Source organism: Phallusia mammillata, chromosome 7 (genome assembly GCF_965637545.1).
Source record: "Phallusia mammillata chromosome 7, kaPhaMamm4.hap1.1, whole genome shotgun sequence".
Classification (NCBI taxonomy): Eukaryota; Metazoa; Chordata; class Ascidiacea; order Phlebobranchia; family Ascidiidae; genus Phallusia; species Phallusia mammillata.
Genome location: NC_137258.1, coordinates 22,191,283 through 22,213,847, shown reverse-complemented (window position 1 = coordinate 22,213,847; position 22,565 = coordinate 22,191,283). Strand labels below are relative to the sequence as shown.

The 22,565-nt window shown below is 36.7% G+C and overlaps 2 protein-coding genes across 3 annotated transcripts; one reads left to right on the top strand and one right to left on the bottom strand.

Moving 5' to 3' along the window:
• The first annotated feature begins 9 nt into the window (after positions 1-9).
• On the top strand, positions 10-22,374 carry LOC145237805 (uncharacterized). Of its 2 annotated transcripts, XM_080100792.1 has the most exons (22): positions 11-204; positions 439-582; positions 874-1,068; positions 1,402-1,551; positions 9,547-9,617; positions 11,483-11,614; positions 11,946-12,102; positions 12,573-12,692; positions 13,312-13,481; positions 14,010-14,106; positions 14,491-14,631; positions 15,512-15,672; positions 16,177-16,354; positions 17,128-17,200; positions 17,317-17,420; positions 17,884-18,155; positions 19,220-19,332; positions 19,641-19,742; positions 20,121-20,320; positions 20,746-20,847; positions 21,760-21,905; positions 21,977-22,374. In XM_080100792.1, the coding sequence occupies exons 1-21, from the start codon at positions 163-165 to the stop codon at positions 21,865-21,867; spliced, it is 2,832 nt and encodes a 943-aa protein (XP_079956918.1). In that variant the 5' UTR covers positions 11-162; the 3' UTR covers positions 21,868-21,905; positions 21,977-22,374. The 2 variants fall into 2 exon arrangements, with proteins under 2 accessions (XP_079956919.1, XP_079956918.1); XM_080100793.1 differs by lacking the exon at positions 20,746-20,847 and having other exon boundaries at positions 10-204.
• Positions 1,596-7,010, bottom strand: LOC145237629 (uncharacterized). The gene is made up of 9 exons (XM_080100566.1): positions 6,443-7,010; positions 5,844-6,014; positions 5,498-5,639; positions 4,862-5,030; positions 4,277-4,429; positions 3,612-3,851; positions 2,633-2,780; positions 2,427-2,558; positions 1,596-2,204 (listed from the first exon to the last, which is right to left on the bottom strand). The coding sequence occupies exons 1-9, from the start codon at positions 7,008-7,010 to the stop codon at positions 2,143-2,145; spliced, it is 1,785 nt and encodes a 594-aa protein (XP_079956692.1). The 3' UTR covers positions 1,596-2,142.
• Positions 22,375-22,565: the final 191 nt, after the last annotated feature.

Sequence of the window (22,565 nt, the reverse complement as noted above, 5' to 3'; positions counted from 1 at the left end):
GGCGCTGTGAGCTACCTTTCTTACGCGCGTGTTGACTGTTGAGTTGTTGACAATCAGACAGGAACGAATTTGGCAAATTTTTAGGGTAGAAATTTTGTGTTTTTGGCTCTCGTATTGTGATAGTTTTCATGTTACAAGTGGCAAGCGGTATTTCTACATGTCATGACGGTGCCTGTGCTACAAAACCACTACAGTTCCGCAGAAGTAAGTTGTTTCTAATGTCTCATTATTTGCACACGATGTTTTGTTTCAGCTCATGTTCTCGAAATATATGTTGCTTGACAGCCAGGTAAACATGTAAAACGTTAAAGTGTCATTCTTGTCGTTTTTTATCACTAAAAATTTCAATTAACAGCTTTAAAGGCATAAACAATTGTTAATTAGCCCATTTTAAACCAAAAAGTGACTATTTTTGTTCAACATATTTTTGTTTCTTAGTTTCTGATGCAAAGTGCAGAAAAGAGATTAAAGTTAGTGCAAAAAGATACAACATCAACAAAATGGAGATCATTGTACAGTCAACTTGCTGAAGCTGAAGAACGAGATGAAACTTCTGATGATGAACATGAACCATTCTCAAAGGTTGGTCTCCAAAATAGTTATTACATTTCGCTCCTGTGTACATGATGTGTGCTGGAATGTTTCAAAAGCAATAAGTAGTTCTGACTTTTCTGTTATGATTTGTATTCTTAGTTTAGTTGAACATTTTCTATTTGTTTTGTGTTATTAAATCAGGAAGATAGTAATGGTTTTGATTTAGTGGTGTAAAATATGTAGTCTTTACCGCTTATCAAATTCTGCAACTATGCTAAACTTTTGTAAATGTAAAATTGTGTATGTTTAAGTAATATTTATCTGTTGTCACTTTTTCAGCATTTTCACATGTACACCAATCCACTACACCAACTGTACAAGAAAAACAAAGACCTAAGTAGATTGATTGTCAACTTGTTTCCACTGGAAAATGGATATTCTCTGATGTTTAAAACAGCAACAGGCCATTGCACTGAATCGAAACCACTGCCATACGAGGAATATGAAATTCTTGAACACATTGACAATGGAGAGGTAAATACCTAAAAAAAATTATTCACACAAAATTGACCTGATGCAAATTAGTGCCTAAACTATGTTTATCGTCATAGAGCATAAACCCTGGGTTTTGCCCATGGCTAAACCTTCGTTCAACACATTAACAAATGCTGTTAAAAAAAACCTTTGCTAAAAAGTATGTTTCTGTGTGATGTAGCATACTGTAAGAGGAATTGGCTAAAGTAATTAAAGTGTCATATTCAATTGAAGGCGGAATTGACTATTACAGTACTTACATTTAAAACATATATATTGAAAACATGCATGTTAGTTTTATTTCATTGTCTTACAACATTTTGTAAATATTAGATCCCTCCTATGCTGATTGAGACATTTGAAAACTTCCATGGTGGGATGTTTACATCAGGTTGCATCGTAGCTGAAATCAGGGATTACCGCATCGCTGCCGGTCCAGAGTTTTTTGATACAAAATATGTTCTACTCCGACCAACACAACAGGTCTGCACATTTTTTCTCTTTTTTGTTTTGCTCTTTGTTTCTGATTTATATTCTCTAATCATCAAACCAAAACATGTAGATACCACATTTAGTTTAAATCACCATAAAGCAAGCACACATGACACAGATTATGACAGTTACAAATGTGTCTAGTAGGCCATTTTCATATTTTATGTTGCCCTGTCTACTGTACTACTTATAATTTTGCAGGAATGCAAAATTTCATGACCATTGAAATGAACATTGTGCAATAAAATAGGGGAACATAATTTTATGTGATACAAATAACGAAATAAATAGATTACAAATAAAATATACAGTACACATTACTGTTGGTAATAGCTTCACCACAAACACTACCATTATGACTAAATTGACACATTTTCTTTCCAACGTTGCACTTTACAAATGTCACATGCAACCATAAATCAATAGAATATATTTTTACTTGTTCAGTTCACTCTTAAACTTTTACACAACTGATGCCAATTTAACAAGTAAACAATTACCAAAACTCTTTTCAAGCTGCGTTTCATGCATAAATTTTTGCAATTGCACTTCAAGACTCAATATAGTTTAATTAACTGAGTGCTACTTTTCTTTCGGTTTTGAGATTGAAGTTCTTTCATTTTCTGTGTCCCCGGACATGACATCTGTGGAATATGTCAGTTAGTGTGCTACCCATGATTTTCTAAACAAGAGGCTGCAGAATTTACAATCCTAATGCAAATAAAAACAAAATATGCAAATGCCTGGCAAGTCACTTTCCCAACCATTTATACAAAAAATTAAAATCTTGAATAGTAAACATTTCTTTTTAATCATTGATTTTTGCTTTACAAAAAGGTATACAACTTAGGGACATTGTGTCTTACCATAAAGTCCACTTCTCAGTGATTTGTAGGAACGTCTTTTGTAGACATACAAAACCAGCAAAACTAGTAACACAATGATTGCAAGTGTTATTAGTACTCCAGCTACAGCGCTAGATCCACCAGTTGACTGATCTGTAAAACACGCATATGTGAAATACATACTTAAAACAAGCTCAACAATGTTGAGTTTGTAGCTGTTTTCTTACCTGGTGGTGCAAATTGAGCGAGAGTAACAGTTTGATTTGCTTGTCCAAGTCTGTTGCTTGCGACACACATATATTTTCCATAATCTTTGCTTTTTACCGATGGGATTCTTAATGTTCCATTTGCCAACAGTTGATAGTGGGTTGCCTTCTGCAAAAAGGAATTTGTGATATTTTGTACTTTGTTGTTGAAGACTTTGGCTATACAGCAATCTAGGTTACTCCAGACCCTATTGGACCAAAAATTTTGTATGGATTGACTGATCGATTTTCGATTAGTTAAAGCCTTGCCATATTATAAATCATTTGTACCTCAAGTTTTGTCAACATTATGCGAAGATCGGGGTTAACTGAATTCGGTTTACTGTATTTCATGGTTAGACATAATTTTGAGTCATGTACTTTTTAAAGCACTGATCAAAATATGCCGTCTCATTAAACAGGGTTCAACAGTTTTAGATTTAGTATACCAAAATCACATGAACTTAGACTTGGCCAGCAATATGTATATATTTTAACCTAAAGGACAGTACGCCAGGCCCATTGAAGGCACCATACCGAATCAGCCGGTCACCAAGCATACACCACCTCAGTTGGTAGAGCGCGAGTCCCGGACAGACTCTTGTCGTGGGTTTGAATCCCACCGCAGGATAGATTTTTGTAGCCTACGCCTTGTCATATGGTGTTGAATGCTTGGTGACCGGCTGATTCGGTATGGCACCTTCAATGGGCCTGGCGTACTGTGATTTATATATGAGTGTGCCATGATCGCTGGTCTGCATAGACGCTTCAGGGCTGATCCCAGTTATGAATTTACGTTCATCTTATCTTAACCCAATATTTCTTTACCTACACAACCTTGCAGAACTAGTCTTTTTCCAATGCGTTTTGTAGTACACAGTTCAAAGGACCTTCAATATTTTGCGTGTTGTAAGTGCGCTCTTACGGTAAAAAAAATGAAATGAGCATTAGATTAACTTACTTCAGGTGTGGTAGCATCCAGGTAATGCCATTCTATTGTTGGAGTTGGTACACCATGGTCAGGTTTGCAAGGCAGAAAAGCTGTAGTACCAAGAAGTGCCACAATTGTCTCTTGTTCATCTTTTACAAATTGTGGAACTTCGCAAACAAATTTTTGAGCCGACAACTGCACGATATCAGTGCCACTGTATGGGTCTGCACATTTTCCTTGAAGATTAAAGTGTTCTCGAATTTTTACAACCTTTAAAGGAATAGTATTAAGTAAGCTTGCTTAAGTTATTCACTCCTTTTTTGACCTTATTTCAATGGAATGTTTGCATATAATAATTTCATCGTTGGTCAGTTGGCCACCAATTGCCCTCTATTGTCTGTGGTATATAACATTTTAACAATTGCACATCTATTTCCTATTGTTTTAGTACAATTGTGTCGCTATTAACCGAAATCAACTTAACTTAATTAAAGTTTTTGCCCTGACAAGTAAACGTTTTGTGCCAAAACTAATTTAAATTGTTTAATGGCAAAGTCATAAGTGCAATTTAAAGATGCGCAAAAATTCATATTTTGACAAAGTTAGCTAAAAAATGTGCATGCCAATGTTATAGTTACTTCTATGATTTTGTTTCTCTATTTGAAATTTGTAACATGTTCAATTCATAAAATTACCTGCAAGGCTTTCAGCCATTTGATGCCACAATCACAAACCAGTGGATTATCCAGCAGATCAACATCAGTCAGTTTTTTCAGTGTGTAAAAAACTCCGGAGGAAAGCTCCTTTATGTTGTTATGTGACAAATTCAACGCTTGTAAATTCTCAAGCTGCAAAATGAAGCATAGTAGATTCTTGTTTTGAAATCCATTTTTGTGTCTTGTTGTTTAATTAAACAGTTGACAAGTTTGTTGATGTGCCAAGTACAAATAATAATATAGCTTGACTTATGATTGAAAAATTGTCAGAAAATGTTTTTTTTAGAATTTTTACATGCAGAATAGTTTTTAGTTTTTTGTGCTTGGTTGTCATTGGTGGTTTGCTGTTTCATTTAAATTGTTCGCTGACTAAACGTTTATTGGTTAAAAGTTGGTCTTGAGTACTCCATTCCTGTTTTACAATCACTTTAATTACTTTTCGGCAAAACTGAACAAAAATATTGGTTCCAAGTTTTTTAACACAATGTTTCAAAATCTATATGCAAAATAACTATGACAGTTTAAACTGTTCGTTTTTTTGTGGGCAATTTATATCAGTCATACCTGGAAAAAGACATGTGTAGGAATAATAGTTATTTTGTTGCGTGACAAATCCAGGTGTTGCAGGTTGGTCAGTAGTCGAAATGGACTTTCATGCATTGTAATGATACTTGTGTTGGAAAGAAACAATGCTTGTAGGTTTGTGTTGTGGATGAAATCATCTTTTTTTAAACTGCAAAAAAACATTTCTGTTGATGTTTTGTGCACAATATATATATAACTGGCCTATTTTGGAAGATTTTTTTGCTAGATTTGACAAAGCGACGTAAGTCCATATCATTTGACTTGTATGCATATCTACTCATTTATCCTGAAAAACTTGTGCTCTTTGAGTAAAAACTGGTATATATATGATTCAATTGTTGCTATTTAAATAATGTATAGCTCCTTCTTTAAGCGAAATTAAACAGTAAATATTTTGATTATAAACAGCAAACCTCGGACAGTATTCAGTTAACCCGGATCTTCCCCTAATTCAGGCAAAACTTAAGTTACAAATGATTTGTAATGTGGTAAGGCCAATCAATATCGGATCTTTGCGTAATCCGGACAGTTTTTTTTCAGAATAAGTCCAGGTCAAATGAGTGTTACTGTATTTGGAATGTAAATGTTGCCCAACGCTGCCTAAACTAGACTTACTGGTGTAGATCTTCGTTATTGCTTAGCATGAGATGTTGTAAATTTGGCAGATGTTGCAATGCAATTTGTGGAACCTCTTTAAGTTGACAGTTATACAGTGAAATATACTGTAGGTTTTCCAAGCCAGCAAAAGCCTGATTATCTAATTGTACAGGAATTTTAAACAATTAAACAAAATTCATATTTGTTGTCTAAATTTAAAGCTATCTTGAAATTGAAAAGTTTTGATCATTTTGTTGTTGATTCCCTGAAGTTAGAAAAGTATAACATATAGTATGAACCACTGAACTGCATTAATGTTGCATTGTAAAACTTAAGTAAACCATAGTCATATTTCATGACTTACCGATAGACTGGAGATATGGCCAATCTCCAATGTGCAATTTTTCCAAGTTGATTAAAGTACTAAATGCATTCGCTCTTATGTGTGTGATACGTAGATTGAGTAGTTCAATGGAAGTTAGGTTGCGAAGTGGTTTGAAAGATGAGGTCGGTATCTCAGTCATAAGATTGTCACCTAAACAGAAGGACGTATTTGTATTAGCTGTAAAACATCTTGTTTAGAAGTAAATAGGGCACTTGTTGTTTTAAAATGACCAATTTCTTGTTTGTTGATTTTGCAGTGAATGTAGCTTTGAACTTCCCCAATTTTTTAGTATAAAGTATGTGCACTAAAAAAGCCTTCTATCATTGGGCAGTGTGCTTTTTACCCTTTTTAAAAATATTATCCCTACCAAACAAGGAATTTTTTCATATTGAGTTTAAATCCATTAAATTTAAAGCTGTGTTTTTTTCTTCATGCAAGTTGAGGCACTCAAATTTCAAAATATTAAAATTTTGTACTGTATTTTGAATTTTTTATCAAAAATAAAAAAGTAAAAATAAATTGAAATGAAAAAAATTATTGTAGCAAACAAATTTAGGAATTTTTGTGAAGTACTGTACCAAGCGTAAGGTTGCCCAATACTGGCATGCCAACGAACGCATCAGGTGACAACGTAGTCAAATGATTTCCCCACAGTTGTAATATCTTTAACTCCTCAAGTCCATTGAAGGCTCCATTCTCAATCAGGGTCAACTGATTCCTGCTTAAATCCAATTCCGTTAGATGGCGTAGTTGTTCAAAAGTGTTAGCCTGAATCCTGGTCAATCTATTCTTAAACAACCAAATATATTGCAAATTCTCAAGCCCTGCAAATGTCCCGGGCTGTATATCACTGATATAGTTTCCGTATAGAACTAACGAGCTAAGAGTGCTCCCGATGCCTATTCCCTTGAACGTAGCAGTTGTCAGAGTTTGGAAAGCGTTCTTGGAAAGGCCCAGCATTTTTGTGCCTTCAGGAAGAGGCCCCGGAACTGTTGAAAGTTGTTTTTCGTCACACATTACAAATCGTTCTACGTTGTCACACATACACGACGACGGGCAATGCTTGACAATATCGACTGTTTGTTGAGCATTCGTACTTGTCGTAATGATGACAAATACAAGGGTCTGAAACGCTGCTCCAATCATTGTGAATTTGGAAATCAAGGTTTCAGATTTTTTGAAATAAATATAGTTTTATAGATCTTTTGCTACATATTCTGCAAAGACAAAAATTTTGTTGTGCAAACAGACAAATATGTACTAAATTCACACTAACATAAATTGAACACTGGCCAATAATTGTTGAACAATTGCTGTAACCTTACTCGTGTACACGGCTGAATGTAAAGCTTAAGTTGGTGAAATCTAGCCAACGGTGGTATTTGAACTCACTTGTATCCGCTATCTTTGTGACCGTTTTTAGTTTTGCATCGTCTTTTCATGATAGTTGAAAGCAAAATTTACTATCTCAAAGTTACTTTATTTCTTAACTTTTGCTAAACTATCACCTTCTGCGATTTTATTGTGGGTTTTGCGCCTTGGCTACTTTGTAAAAAACCTTGTAAGTAAAATGTCATAACAGACTACACGAGTCAGCCTGTGTAACAGGGTGGTGACCGACGGACCTAAGAAATATACAAAATATACACAAGAAGAGCGGCAGACGATCAGCGTCAGTGAAACTTTCTAAACAGAAACATTTATTTCGCCTATAAAAGGCATTGACTGCTTCCGTCTTATTCAAATGCGGTAAACCTCGGTTAATCCGGACCCAACTGAAAACATTGTCCGGATTTGGCGAAGACACGGATTAACCGATGTCGATGAGTTAAAGCCTTACCACACTACAAATCATCTGAAAGTTTTATCTGAATTAGGCAAAGATCCGGATTAACCGATGTTAACTGTACTTTTCTTCCTTTGACTTAGAATCCAAATACTTGTCAGTTGTTCCTCAAAGTAACTGTTCCTCTAAGCTGAGAATCTAATATACTAGCTTCAAACCCAACCTTCAAAAGCCCAGTATTGAATACATCACTGTGGTGTGGGAACGTATCACACTCATAGTTGGGTTGAAACATTTTTGCCTCATATTTTCTCCTTTGCTTTACATCCGGCTACTTATTGCTTCGTTCTGTCCACTTCAAAACATCTAAAGTCGGTTTCGGCCCCAACAATCTGATTTGGACAACAATAGGCTCAAAGCGGAATTGTTGACACTACTTTAATCTCAAGCAACAATAGCTACAATCTTGTGGTTACGACTTTGGCTTACCGCTATTCTTACTGTTGAAAAGGTCAATGTGTTCTCTAGCATTTTGCCGCAACGCAAGACCAGTGACTTTGTTTTACAGATGTTTTTTATACACTTATGCACAGAAAACCAAACCCTATTTCTAAAATTGCAAAAAATGTTACACAAAAATTGAAGTTAAAGTTTTTGTGGTTTTCCTATCAAAGCCAAAACATATATAAAAGCATAATAGTGGACATTTCTGCGATAAAAGGCGAATTTCAAAGTAAATACTGTTCTATTTAGCTAACTGGAAGGTTTATTAGCTGGTCAAGTTTGCACAAATATATATTCTTCATAACGCCTTTAAACTTAGAATACCTAATCAAACTTATGTTTGTTGGTAAAGGAAAAAAAATGTCATAAAATTGGCCTTCTATACCAAAATGGTTTATGATTTGTGCACCATATTGCCAATAGCGATTTTTTTAACCAACAAAAATCTTGCTTTAAGCGTGCAATTTACTATTGTAGCTATAGCACTAACCTTAGCGATATTAAATTTCAATTTTGAACTTCTGCTAACGGTAATATGTTTCTATTATAACTGTCCGAGCTGAAGTCGCAATAAAATCATCCCTTTATCCGTTTATCGCGGCCACCTTAATAACCCTTGACACTGGCACTCTTGTGTTGAAATGTCGGGCCACATCGAATTAAATTGAGGTTCGATAGCTATTGTGTGCTTGCCACAGTGAAGTACCACCCTAACCAACGGGGCCTGTAATCCTGTACAAATGAAAATAAAAAATCCCACGAAGGTTTTATGTGCAAAACTCGCTGAATTTTTGTGGTGATTTTGGTGGCTTTTATGTGTTTTAAATCCAGTACATATTGACAAGTTTGTACCCTATTTATGTGGTGTTGTTATTGGACTGTTTCACGCAAGTTTATTCAGTAAATTTGGTCAAGAAATAATGGTTTAAACTTCTTCAAAGTTGCACAAGTTACAGCATGGTGTGTGATTTTACGCACTGTACATTTTGACCTCGGTTAACCCATCATTGAACTCACAGGCCCATCAAACGTGTTTTTTGTCATGTGAGTTTCAAAGTCTTCAGACCTGCATTAAAATTCCTGTAGGTTTTTAAAACACCCACCATCATTGAAATCACGCACAAAAATTTACACAAAACAGGCATCTTATTATTACCCGTATTGACTAAGCATCGCAAAACACTGCAATCAAACCATGCGAAACAGTGTGAAAAAATACCAAATTTTTAACAATCATGCAATTACCTTGTTTCGGTCAATATTTTTTATCAATAAACATAAATTTTGAAAAATAGGAATTTTTAATAAATGACCAAAAGCTTGATTATTTTTAACCTAAATATAACTTGAATATCAACAAATTTTAAGCTCATCGTATTTTGTTTGTTACAGACGTTATTGGGCGATGTGAACTCGATAGTCAACGAGACTTCTCACCAATATCAATGGACTAATGAAGACAGGTCGGTCAAATAACATCTTCGTTGTTTGTTAAAAACACACATACAGTAAACCAAAAATTCCCAATTATGCGAAGATCGTGCTTAACCGATGTCGATTAGTTAATGCCTTACCACGTTACAATCATTATGGGTCCCCTTCCCTGAAGGGGACACATATTGATTTTACTCGAATTGTTTTGTTTTGTTTTCTTTTTTTTTCTTCCTTTTTTTTCTTCCCAAAGTTTGTCCGACTCGTTTTTCTATCAAATGTTTGATGGATTTGGCTGAAATTTACACAGATGGTAGATATAGTTATGTAGATGTGCATCCCACTTTTTTTTGTTGATAACCCCAGTATTTACCCCGCTAGCCCCCTAAAATGGGTATTTTTTCCCGGAAGTTTGTCCGACTCATTTTTCCATCAAATGTTTGATGTGTTTGGCTGAAATTTACACAGATGGTAGATATAGTTATGTAGATGTGCATCCCACTTTGGTTTTGTTGATAACCCCAGTATTTACCCCGCTCGCCCCCTAAAATGGGTGTTTTTACCCAAAGTTTGTCCGACTCGTTTTTCCATCAAATGTTTGATGGATTTGGCTGAAATTTACACAGATGGTAGATATATTCATGTAGATGTGCATCCCACTTTGTTTTTGTTGATAACCCCAGTATTTACCCCGCTAGCCCCCTAAAATGGGTGAGTTTTTAAACAGTGTCAGAATTGGCTGAAATTTGGATTTCTTGTATAGTATGCCATTTATAGGTGTCGATTGTTGTGTTCAACCCTGTAGTCCTACATTTACCCCACAAGCCCCTAAAGTGTAAAACGTATTTGTATGTTACTGGGCACCACAGACGAAAGATTTCTTTGGAGCAATAGTGTTACAAGGGCAACCAGTTGTATGTTGCTCGTTGGTGGGTTGCTTGGTGGTTGTTTTTGCGCCATGGCAGTTAGGGGCTTGTTAACAGCCCTATGACGTCAGAAACAGTAACGGTTGTTGCTCAAAACACCTCTAGTGGTCGAAATTTTAAACATTGGCGGATTGGGCTGAAATTTTGCAGTACTATTGATTGAGTCATTGTGGTTTTTATATATTTTTTAGTTTGTGTGTCGAACCGAATTAGTTGCCCTACTAGCCTCCTAAAATGGGTCAGTTTTTTAAAACATTAAATAGGACATACTTCAAACAATATCTGGGGTGAATCTAATTTTGTAGTTTGTATTCTACATAGTATTATTATTTAAGCCCAGTGCCGATCACTGTGTTTTACCTTACAACACCAGACTTTCTCATGGTTATCTCTTGAATTGCATTATTTTCAACTTTGCATGTGTGGGGACCCATGAGTTTTTGCCTGCAGAAACGACTAAAGTTATAAAAGACGATGGCTAATATGGGACCCAATACAAAATAAGCAAAGGAAATATATTTATGTTTTAAAATAGGTTATAGTGTATATGCAAGGGCAATATGTGCTAAGCCACCCTTCTAGTTTCTACCTCAAGTTCGTCCGAATTAGACAAAGATCCGGATTTCCCAAATACGGTTTAACCGGGGTTTACTATAACTGTTAAAAATGTCAGAGAAATTGTCAAGTCAAGATTTTATTTGCATTGTCACATCATCATCACAGTTCCATTCTTGAGCAGTTAAGTAAACAGCAAGGACACCGAAAAAACGTAGGTTATCGAGTCAAGTGTCCTGTTATTTAAATGTTGGTTGAATTCCGTTTTCTGGATGTTTTCTGCCGTAGGATCGCAACCGACCGCACGAACCTGGCGGGGTATTGTATAAAATCACCTTTCATTAACGGTGTATTAGAAAAGAAACAGATTTGTCCGAGACTTAACACTGTACTAACACCGTATGTTTCTTTTTTAGATTGGCTCTTGAGAGTTTTTTAATCCTGAGCACTTCGGATCCGCTGTGTCTTGACCCTTCACCTACTGTAGCGGTGATCAAAAATATTGCCGAGCAGCAAAATAAACCGTTCAGGACCCATCCAATGAGAAGGTACAGTGAAAATCAATTATTGTTTCTCTTTCATTAAGCAGGCAAATGTATTTTTTTTGTCGGTTTGTCTCTTTCGTTAAAAAATTATGGTTTAATTAAACTAAAAAAAGCAAACCGTTGGTGTTGTAGAAATTTTAGCCTATTGTGGATAAGGAGCTTCTTGTTTGTTCTAATCATTTTTACACTAAATTAAGGATAAACAGGGAGAAGTTTTTCGGTATCTTTGCTATTTTACATTATATTTAACAACGGCAATCCCAATTTAGTTGAAATGAAAATAGATTTTGACAAATTTGTAAATAAACACTGGTTTCTTTTGTACTTTTTTCAGATGCATTAGGAGAAATGGGATGAACGCAATGAGAAGGAGAAAAGAGCAGAGGAGTAGAGCTGCTCCTCCTGCTCTAAAGCTCTTCGACTTTCTTCAGAGGAGGAAAGAGAAGAGTGAGAAAACGTCATCCTCAAACGATATTCGACTCCCGAAAAACGTATGTGATACATGTTAGTGCTTTGAATTTCCTAATGCTCAGAAAACTAGTTGTAAATGAGAAAAAAACTGATCTTGTATTTAATGTCAAGAACCCGTTCGTAATACAGTATACCTCGGTTAATCCGCGTCTTGGCTTAAGTCGGACAAAACTTGAGGTACAAATGATTTGTAATGTGATAAGGCTTGAACTAATCGACATCAGTTAATCCGGATCTTCGCTTAATCCGGACAAACTTTTTGGTCCAAATGGGGCCGGATTAACCAAGGTTTTCTGTAACATTAACAGCGAATGCAGTATGTGTTGTTATACCATAAGGTAAGAATTCCAAAGAGTGTTTATACCTACTGTATATTTGTATTATATTTATCGGAAAAAGTTGTTACATTTTCTGACTATTATGGTTTGGCTATAGGTTTGTCTGCAATATTCACCAGTCATTGTAAAAAAGTTTATTCTCCATTTTACAGATAACCGACTTGTGGCATAAGAACCCAGTGGATTCTTCACTGCCCACTAGCGGTTTGGGAATTAAGAATTGCGTGAAAATGCTCAACAGACAACCACAATCTATATCTGACACCGACATGGTATGTTTATAGCTTATTTTGCAACTTAGTGTAAAACCTATCACAGTCAAAAGAATTAAATACCGTTTTTCTAATCGGTTGCTAAGATGACCGAATGGTTAGCGCAACCGTCTTGTGTTCACAAGGCTGTGGCTTCTAATCCTGTGTCGACCACTTGTGTTTCCCAGGGCAATAAACTTATTGCTTCAACCCAGTGGAACCCAAAGACGAACCAAAAAGTTTAAAAAAATTAAAATTAAAAATTATTTAAACCTTGTTAGACTACACAACAAAAATATGTAAAATAAAGTGAAAATTTAGCAACTGTTATTGATAGGTTGAATGTATTATTATAATTCCCTTTCCCCGATAGGACCACATCACTCGATTTTTGTTTCAGTAGCAAACGTAAAAATGCACTTTGTGAAAATAAAACTCCCGTTTCTTATTACTGCTCTTTATTTTTATTTTTAAGTGTTAAACTCTCCAACGCTTGATTAATGCTTGTTACGAAAGCAAAATCGTTTTGTTTATGTAGTTTAATGATATGACGAAAACAATTTGCAAAACTTGGCCGAGACATTTCGCTTATGAAGCGAAAGATTGTCACAGTTTCATATTTTGTTTTTTCCCATATTAGCTTGAAGTTCAGCACATTCACTTAAAGTCGGAAGGACAAAATCGTGAAGTTTATTCCCTCATAACAATCCTGCAACGGCCCTCAGACATGCAATACTTCGGCAAGTTGCAATCTAACAAGTATTTCCAACAAGTTGTTGAAACTACGGGTGGAATCTCAAGTAGCTGCAGGTGACATTGTTTGTAATGAGCAAAGAATTGGAGTAAGGAAGTTTTTGTATCGATCTGGAGAAAACAAAACGGAAAAAAGTTATTCGAAGTTAGTGTTATTTAACTCAGTATAAGTTGGCATACACCCAGTGTGTTTTTTAAGGTGTTTTGGGGGACCGAAACGTTCCCCCAAATTTCTCCAGCGGTTTCCCAAAATTTGCCAGTAGCCTAATAAATAATTCGTTTAAGCAAATATGGATATTTTTTGGTATTTAAATAAAACACTTGCGGTCTCTTAAAACTACTTAGCGGTCACCCAAACCAAACCTTAAAAAAAAACCTGCCTACACCTACAGGAATAAACGCCAAACGAAACTTAGTCAAAAATTCAGATTTCGTTATAAGCCTTAAGATTGTAAAAACATCCTTCAAAAAATGGACAATTAATAATTTTGGCATATTTTGGATCAATAATGTTGGTGTTTTGGTTAATTTAAAAGCTTCTGGGCCAAGAAATATGTTTTTAAAAGTAATGTTTTTAAACTCCAGGTTTCCGCTCGGTACCGAACACAGAGCCAACCTTTACATTCTACAATATCAGGAGCTATTTGCTGAAGACGGGAGAAGACCTGCTACTGTTACTGTGGTAAGCTTATGTAGCGATTGAATAGCAGCGCTGCAATATTAAAACGATAGCTAATAGGTCAAGAAGTTCATCGTTCTTGCAACTTTAAAAAGTGCCTAAAAACGTCCCGTTGCACCTATTGCTGCGTCCTGGTAACAGTTTCGTGTACCATATTGTTGCGACGTCAAAATACACCAACTTTGGGTACAAACAAATCCAGTTAAAAGCATACCGTTTAACAAAATAATTTGTTTAATTACATACCGATCGTATAGTCCAAATACCCATTTGTCGAGAAAATCGTTTCGTTTTTGCATATTTCGGACAATTGCATAGAAAAATTGGTTATGCCATTAATCGGATTTCTCTCGTATTGTTTTATATTTACATTTGTTCCTTTAATAGACTCGTCCTCTACAACCGACCACAAAGTACCAGATTCCGTTGCTACAGCAACCGTGGCAGTTGGAGCAAGACAAATCCTTGTACGCTGTCGGTTCCGTTAATAACATCCCGATCAAACACTGGCCTGAACTAAGAGTCAGCGTAAGTACTTTTTCCGTACCGCAGAAAGGCTTTTTACTCATTTCAACGTGTTACAATGGTTTCTATCGCCATTGAGTCCGCCTCTATGGAAAAATGAAATAAAATGACTGTGTTTTAAGACATATTCTTGTTGTTTAACCAATCTGATAAACAAAAACATACATATATTGTCAAAACTAGTAGCAATATTACTTGTATACAATGAAAATGATATACGCCAGGCCTATTAAAGGCGTCATACCGAATCAGCCGGTCACCAAGCATTCCCATATGGCAAGGCGTACGTTGGTCTGCATGAACGCTTTAGTGCTGCTCCCAGTTAAATTTGTTTTCATCTCAACTGTATACAATAAATAAAGAATAATGGCAAGATGCACCGATGAAAACTATATCAATTGGTAAAACTCATCAATAAAATGATGTTTAATATGTATATAAGATATTGCTGCCAGGCATAATATCAAGTTTATGGATCTCTTCTGGCAATTGTATTTTTATTTCGACGTTCGGCGTTCTATGCAGGTCGCCTTCATCAGGGTAAATAGCACTGAATGTGCGTAATACGGTGCACGATACACAAACGAAAAAGATTAAACGTAAGCAAGTCACAACGCAACGAAATACTGCGCGATAACGAATGATTGGGCCTCTAATGACAGTGTCCACTGCGATACATTGTTTAAAAAAAAGTAAAACGTTATTATGGGTTGTCACGACCTGCGTTATTGTTTCAAACACGTAAACTGCACGATTTTATAAGTTTCGAACAGTTTGCCCCAATGGTAATCAAAGATATTGTTCCATTTGCGTTTACGATTTATCAGTATCTTCAAAGGAATTAAACACAATGGGGCATTGCAACATTTTTGTTTTTATCCAGGACACCGTGGTTCCCAAACCCCAGGGGCCACCCCCACTTCCGCCCCAGACCCAACGCCCCCAACCCCCACCCTCAACAAGCAACAACACGACCACAGTTCAACTTTCAAGTGTAACAACTCCGACACTTAACACTGTCACTCTGCAACCGGGAACACAGAGGTAAAGTCGATCGTTTATCTTTAACATTTTTTTGGATGAATTGCGTGATGTGTTTCCGTTTTTTTAAAGTCAGCTTTTTGTTGTTTAATTAGCGGTTTTGGGTTATTTGGAATTCCAATCCAACTATCATGCTTTTTCTTGCCATAAGCTTAAATATTTTTTGCTTTCTTTAAGAATATGTTTGTTTTTTCTTAAGCAATAAAACAAAAACTTGCAAAAACCGGATTTGATTTGCAATAAAATTGTCCTTACGTTCTTATTTTTTTGCCTAAATTATGTCCCTGTCTTACACAATTTCTAAAATGCACTCTTTAAAATTTCATTTTATCAATAAAAACTTGTTAGTAAAATCTTTTTGAATTTAGATCAACACATGTGTTTCAAGTTTTGTTTAAAACCATTTGTACTTATTTTGCCCTCTGTTATAAACAAGCAAAGCATAATAACGTTCCGTCCTACCCTAACGTATAGTTTTTAAACATACCTATATTTTTTTCTGCTTAGTGCTTTCATGTTTCCGATTCCACGAACCCAGCAGCAACAACAGGCTGGTTCAAATCAACTTGCAACTTCTCAAAGTACAACCTCAGCTCCCACACTTGCACGACTTCTGGGTCCCAGACTTAGCACTGAGACGTTGAACTTGATAACTGGAGATGGTTCACTCTATCAACTGAAAGAGGTAAAAGTTCATGGTTAAATATATTTGACTACTTTGACAATGAATACTAGGCAAACCCTCTACGCCTGCGGCAGTAGTTCTCAAACTGTGCGTCGCGACACCCTGATGCGTCGTTTCAATCTTCCAAGGGCGTCGCAGAATAGTTCTGTTTCGTGGCTTTTTGTTGTTGTATCAATAAACACAACTTTAATAATAAGTTTCCTCATTAACTTTTATTTGCTGATGAGTCGCAAGCCTAGAAAACTTTTCCAGGGGCGTCGAAACAAAAAAAGTTTGAGAACCACTGGCCTACGGTATTCTTCAAGGCTATGGTTCTCAACTGTGTTTTTATGATGACTGTTTGGATAGTCAACTAGATGTCCATAACAGTCGGTGCTAAGCTGGAAATAGTAGTACATAATTGTGTTCGAAAGAAATGTTTAGGAGTTGGAAGTGTTAGCTGTCAAATATTATATGTCACTTCTTGAAATTCTGTTTTGTAGAAATATAGTTTAGGCCAAAATCTCCTGCAGGCTATGCTCATTTTATTCTTACTCAAAAAATGGATTGGTCCACAATATTTCTTTAATTGGGCTGGTTGCCCATCCTGGTTTAAACGAGTTGTCACAACTGTTCTAAGGCTTTGTTAAATCTCTTAATCTATTCTTCTGAGTACATGTTACATCTTTCCCTTTGGAAGTGGTTCTGCCACTTAAAGGGACCGTCATTGTTAAACTTGTTACCTGGCTTAAAGGAGAACTGTTACCTTTAAATTATTCATTTTAATTTTACAGACATCGTCGGAAAACAGTGGAAGATTGCTCAGCGGTTCACACGACACTTTCACTATTGTTTCGTCACAAGCAGGTGATAGACGCGATTGTTTGTGTAACAATACTGTTGTTTACGTTTCTATCTTTCGCCTAACAAGACCTATATTTGCGAGGAAAGGCTAACCTGTGACGTATGTTGTTGTGACGTAGGTGGTCACGAGTCTGGCGGTAACCTTGGCAACTTGGCAGGTGTTGGAACGTCACTTCTCCATGACGACCACAACCAGAATAACAATGCACAGAATATTGACATGGTGAGAAAATGAAAGATCTGAGGTTATAAAATACACTCAGTGATATTTATGCCACGAAAAAATGATTTATTTTGTGGCAAAACACTGTTGTTTATTTCACAAGAACCTATATTGTTGTGTTCAGTTTTTTTCGGAGTAATTTGTCAGTACACCTGCTGTAAACAATAAAGCTTTGACCAATTTATCGTTCCTTCAACCGTTTTTTCCACTTACCCTTTTTTTGATCATCAAGAAGCACTGTTACCTGGGTCGGCGCTTTTGTTTAATTTCTGGTTGTTTTTATAAGTTGTGTGTTGTGTTTTTGTAAGCCAAAATACATTTATGTGTTTTTTACGTGCAGTATAATTGGGATTATTTTTAATTTTCTTGGTAGTTGCGTCTTTTGGGCTAGCTTTGAAAGGAAGGGTTGTGCTTTTTGAGAATTTGACCTGACAACACTATCTCGAACTTTATAATTCAACAGAGCGGACCAGTTAACTTACAGCTTCCACTAACAATGACCATCGCAAGTCAAGCTCAACCCCAGCAGCAGCAGCAAGTAGCCGGTCAGCAACCCATACAACTGCAAGCCAAGATACAAATGGCTACTGGTAACCAACAACACATCAGCATTCAGCCTCACCAGGCCGCACCAAACACTGTGATAAGATTGCCTGCTTCCATTGCTACGGCAAGTGGGACTGTATCCGCCCCTAGTGGCAGCCAACAGATGGCTACTACTATCAATTTGGTTGGGTGAGTTTTAGACGATTTTTAACTGTTGTTCATTAATTCCCACTTTTGATCCGAGATATGAGCTTTTCAGGTCGGGTTAGGACTTAGGTTTAAGTTAAATGGGCCTGATTTAGGCCCGAGTTTACACTACATTTGTGCCGTAATACCACCTCGATAAAACGTTTGGGCCTCCTTGGGGCTTTTTATAATGAGAAAACTCTTGTTAGGGTCTGCCATTGTCTTTAATTCGGTTTGCCAAGCTTTTATAATTTCCGATACTTTGCATGTTGAGAAATTTCCCGAAATGCAAAAGGCTTTAAATATTCTTAAATATGAATTACTTGACAGTCCCCTTGTGCCAGATGATTCAACCTAGAAACGTTTGTTGAAAACGCATCAATGGAACTGTGCCGAATGTTACTTGACAAAGGAAAACGTGCCTAAAAATTTACTATGACCTACATTGAGGAATGTTACTAGCAAACAGTATTGCAAACTCCAGTAAACCTCTGTTAATCCGGGCCCATTCGGACCAAAAAACATTTCCGAATTAGGCGAAGATCCGGAATAACCGAATCGGCTTAAACAAAGTTTACTATAAATAAGCTGTTGCTGCCAGGCATAGTATCAAGTCTATAGAGCTCTTCTGGCAAACGTATTTTTATTCCGACGTTTCAACGTCCTATACAGGTCGTCTTCATCAGGGTAAATAACACTGAATGCGACTAGAACAGGCACCTGCTCAAAGATTAGAGGCCCAATCATTCGTTATCGCGCGGTGTTTTCGTTGCGTTGTGACGTGCTTGCGTTTCATCCTTTTTTTCCTTTGTTTATCGTGCACTGTTCTAGTCGCATTCAGTGTTATTTACCCTGATGAAGACGACCTGTATAGGACGTCGAAACGTCGGAATAAAATACGTTTGCCAGAACAGCTCTATAGACTTGAAAGTTTACTATAATTTGGTTAATTGCAATCCCCTTGATCGCTTAAGCTTGAGTTGCTATTAACAAGGTAAACCTGCACTGGGCCATTTCGCAATATTTTTGGTAGTCAACTACAATTTGAACCCACTTGTTTTGTCCAGTGGAGGTCGCAATGTCCTGAGCACCCCCGTTCAGCAAATTCAACTTCAACCAGGCTCAAGACCGGGAACTGTTACCATTCCAGCCAATCTCGCTATGCAACTGGCTGCCCAGTGTAAGTACAAATAACAGTAGTAAACTTTTGGTACAATGGCGATCAAACAGCTATGTTTTATTAAAATTTATTTGCATATTTTTGAGGACTAAACCAAACTAATACAACGCTTGTATAATGAAGGGCAATATAAAGTTTGTTCTCATAAACTACCTAAAATACATAGAGCGATGTTATTTAATAATTGTACAATAGTGTAATATAAGTTATGTTAGGCAACAGTTTGTAATTTTTAGTTTATTCTTCATCATTATGGTAGTTTTTATCATCAAGAAAATTAATTTTTCTAAACTTTTTCCTGTTTGCAGTAAACCAGGACAAAGGGGGCGCGGGCAATTCCCATCAGATCTCACTGGGGGGTCCGAACACGTCATCGCCCATCACCATAGTTACCAACGACAATAATGCAGGTCGGTAAAAGATTTTTTCATTTTAAATGTTAAAGTATATAAAACCAGTACGCTGAATAGTTGCCTAACTTGTCTACATAACGAATTTATTGTAGGAGCGATTTGTTAAAAAGCGATTGTTTAATTAGCGGGTTTGATCACTTGAATTTGCGTCACCACAGACGAATCCGGTTAATCGCATAACCAGTTTGCCAGCTTTTTGTGCAATTTTTCAGATTATGCGATTAATGTTAAGTTTTTTTAACAAATGGGCTACCGTGGCAAATACTCATCCTATGCAGTTAAACGGATTAGACAATTTACGTATATGCGATAAACCGAATTTATCGATATTTGTAATCTATAGTTTTATGTTTGTATACTTTTTCCCACCACCAGGAGCGGCACAGAGCACGCAACAGCAACATCAGTTCCGTAGCATTGTGACGTCACACTCTGGGGCTCAGCTTCTCCAACAAGTGGAGGGTGGTGGGAGTGGAAACAAGTCGACCACCATAACTATCAACCCACGCACACAGTTAGTTAACCTGAGGACAAGTGCCGTGCAACAACCAGTACAGATTCTACAAGTCGGTGCGGTAGGTCGGCATTTGTTTTCTGTTGTGTTGTAAATGTTTGGTGCAGGGTTGTAAGAGGGACCCAAGAAGTACAGACCCGAAATCCGCACGGAACCCATTTTTTACAAATCTCGAATTAGCCGATAGTCAAATCTCGAACTAGCCTTTTAACGTTACGCAGCTATACTTCCAGCGTGGTGATTGTTGCAGTGCAGTTATGTTGCCATGTTTTCTTTCACTAAGCTCAGCCAACAAAGCACATAGGCCCATGTACTCTTAGGTAAAGCCAAACCTGTTCTTCTTTTGGTTGAATAACTCGTTTTTATAAATAAACATCTTATAATAGATTTGTTGCTATGGTATTACCTATGTTAATATTTAGTCTTTACTTGCCTGGCAACACATTCTATGTTACTTGTGTTAAAATTATTATCTGTCACCCACAGCAAGGCAACATTCAATCAATTTCGGTACGAAATCAGGGGAAACCCCAACAGATCGTTCTCAACGCGGTTCGTTCAGCCACACCAGATCATAACAATCCACAGGTGATCCACCCCACGAATACAAGACATAAGTCCAGTGGTGGGATTCAGCCGGTTCGCACTGGTTCTATAGAAACGTGTCACGAAATTTTATGAGATCAGCGAGCCGGTTAGCATTACTGGTTACTGTCAATGAACTTTTTGTAACAGAACTGGGTGAAAAATAAGACTTTTGTGATAGAACTGACTGACAAAAAAATTAAATCCCACCACTGCATAAGTTTACTTGTCCGGTAAAATTGCTTGCATTATTGTGTTAGCTTGACTTAGTGAAATGCCACAGCCTTGCACAATTTTCTGCATAAAAAGGTTTTGCTGGATTAAAATCATATAATCCTTAAGATTCTTGTATACTTTTTTGTCCCAGAATTGAATTTGCCAACACCATTAGTTACATGTGATAAATTTTGGTAAATAGCGAAATGCGGATTTGATTTGAGTCTACTCTGTTGGCGATTATAGCTATTTCAAACGCCCAGGGAATTGTTAAAATAGTTACAGAAACCTCAGTCAGGCTTGTCGTGGCTAAAGGGTACATAAATAAAGTTAATATTCCAACCCACTGTTACCATGTTAAGCTCAAATGTTGGAACCCGAAATTTTTATTCAATTTGTTGAAACAAATTCGCGTTTGGATCTCCAGTTTTTATAAATCAGACAATTTCTGTGATTTTTCCTATACCCGCTGTGTCATTTTGGACAAAAAATGACGACTTGCGCTTTATCGCGTAACAAATGGAACTTGTGGTTTGTATAAACTTTGGCCTTGCCCAAGAATTAGAAACAGGGTGCTTAAGCGTAATGTATTATTGTTAGCAGCTCCAACGTCCCAATGCATTTTCTAGTGACCATTTCAACTTCAACTGGCTTAACCCCCCTATATTCTTACCTCAAATATTTATTTTTACCCCGCAGTTGACCCTCACCCAGCAACTCCAACAGCTTACCAGCTCCGTTGCCAATAGCAACGGGAAACAGGGACGCGCTCGTAAGCGCAAAATTACGCCTGACAAGAAAACATGAATTTCGCCGCAGGTAACTCGCCTCTCGAGAGACCAAAGGTGAGGTCAAGGGTTATTGTAATTCTCTTTCTCACTCTTGTTCAGAAGTTAATTCGATTTTTTTGTTGCAGGGTTGTTTTTTTGGCAAATGTAAAACTTATTTCAAACATATTGGCTCATGGAAATACAAACAAATATGACTGAAGTCAACCTTTTAATAATGAGGAGTTTTGTGTCAAGAAATCTGATGAGTTTGGGAATTTGTCAAATTTTGTTTGGAAGGCAGCATGTGATTTTCTAATAACTTATATTGTGTGTAAATGTCGCTTAACGTCTAGTTCCATGTGTTAATTTTATGAGTGTCTAATTTGCTGTTGTTCGTATATGTGTTCGTATATATCGCGAATATTCGACAATTTCTAATTGTTTTGTAAAACAAAGCAGTTTTTTGGTTTTGAAACACCAGCAAAACCCATGGCAATAATAACACAAGAAATGGCAAAAAAAAAACAAGACATTTTGATTTTGATTGGAAACTGACTGTTCATTATTTGACAATGCTTGAATTTCTTTCCAGACCAGGTTTCGGTTTTCTTGGTCACGAGCCATTACCCAAGCGTTTTCATACTGCAAAAACTTACATGTGCAGCATACGAGGCAGGCAACTGTGCTTGTGATTTGACCACTAAGCTTGTGCAGCTCAGTTGGTAGAGCGCGAGT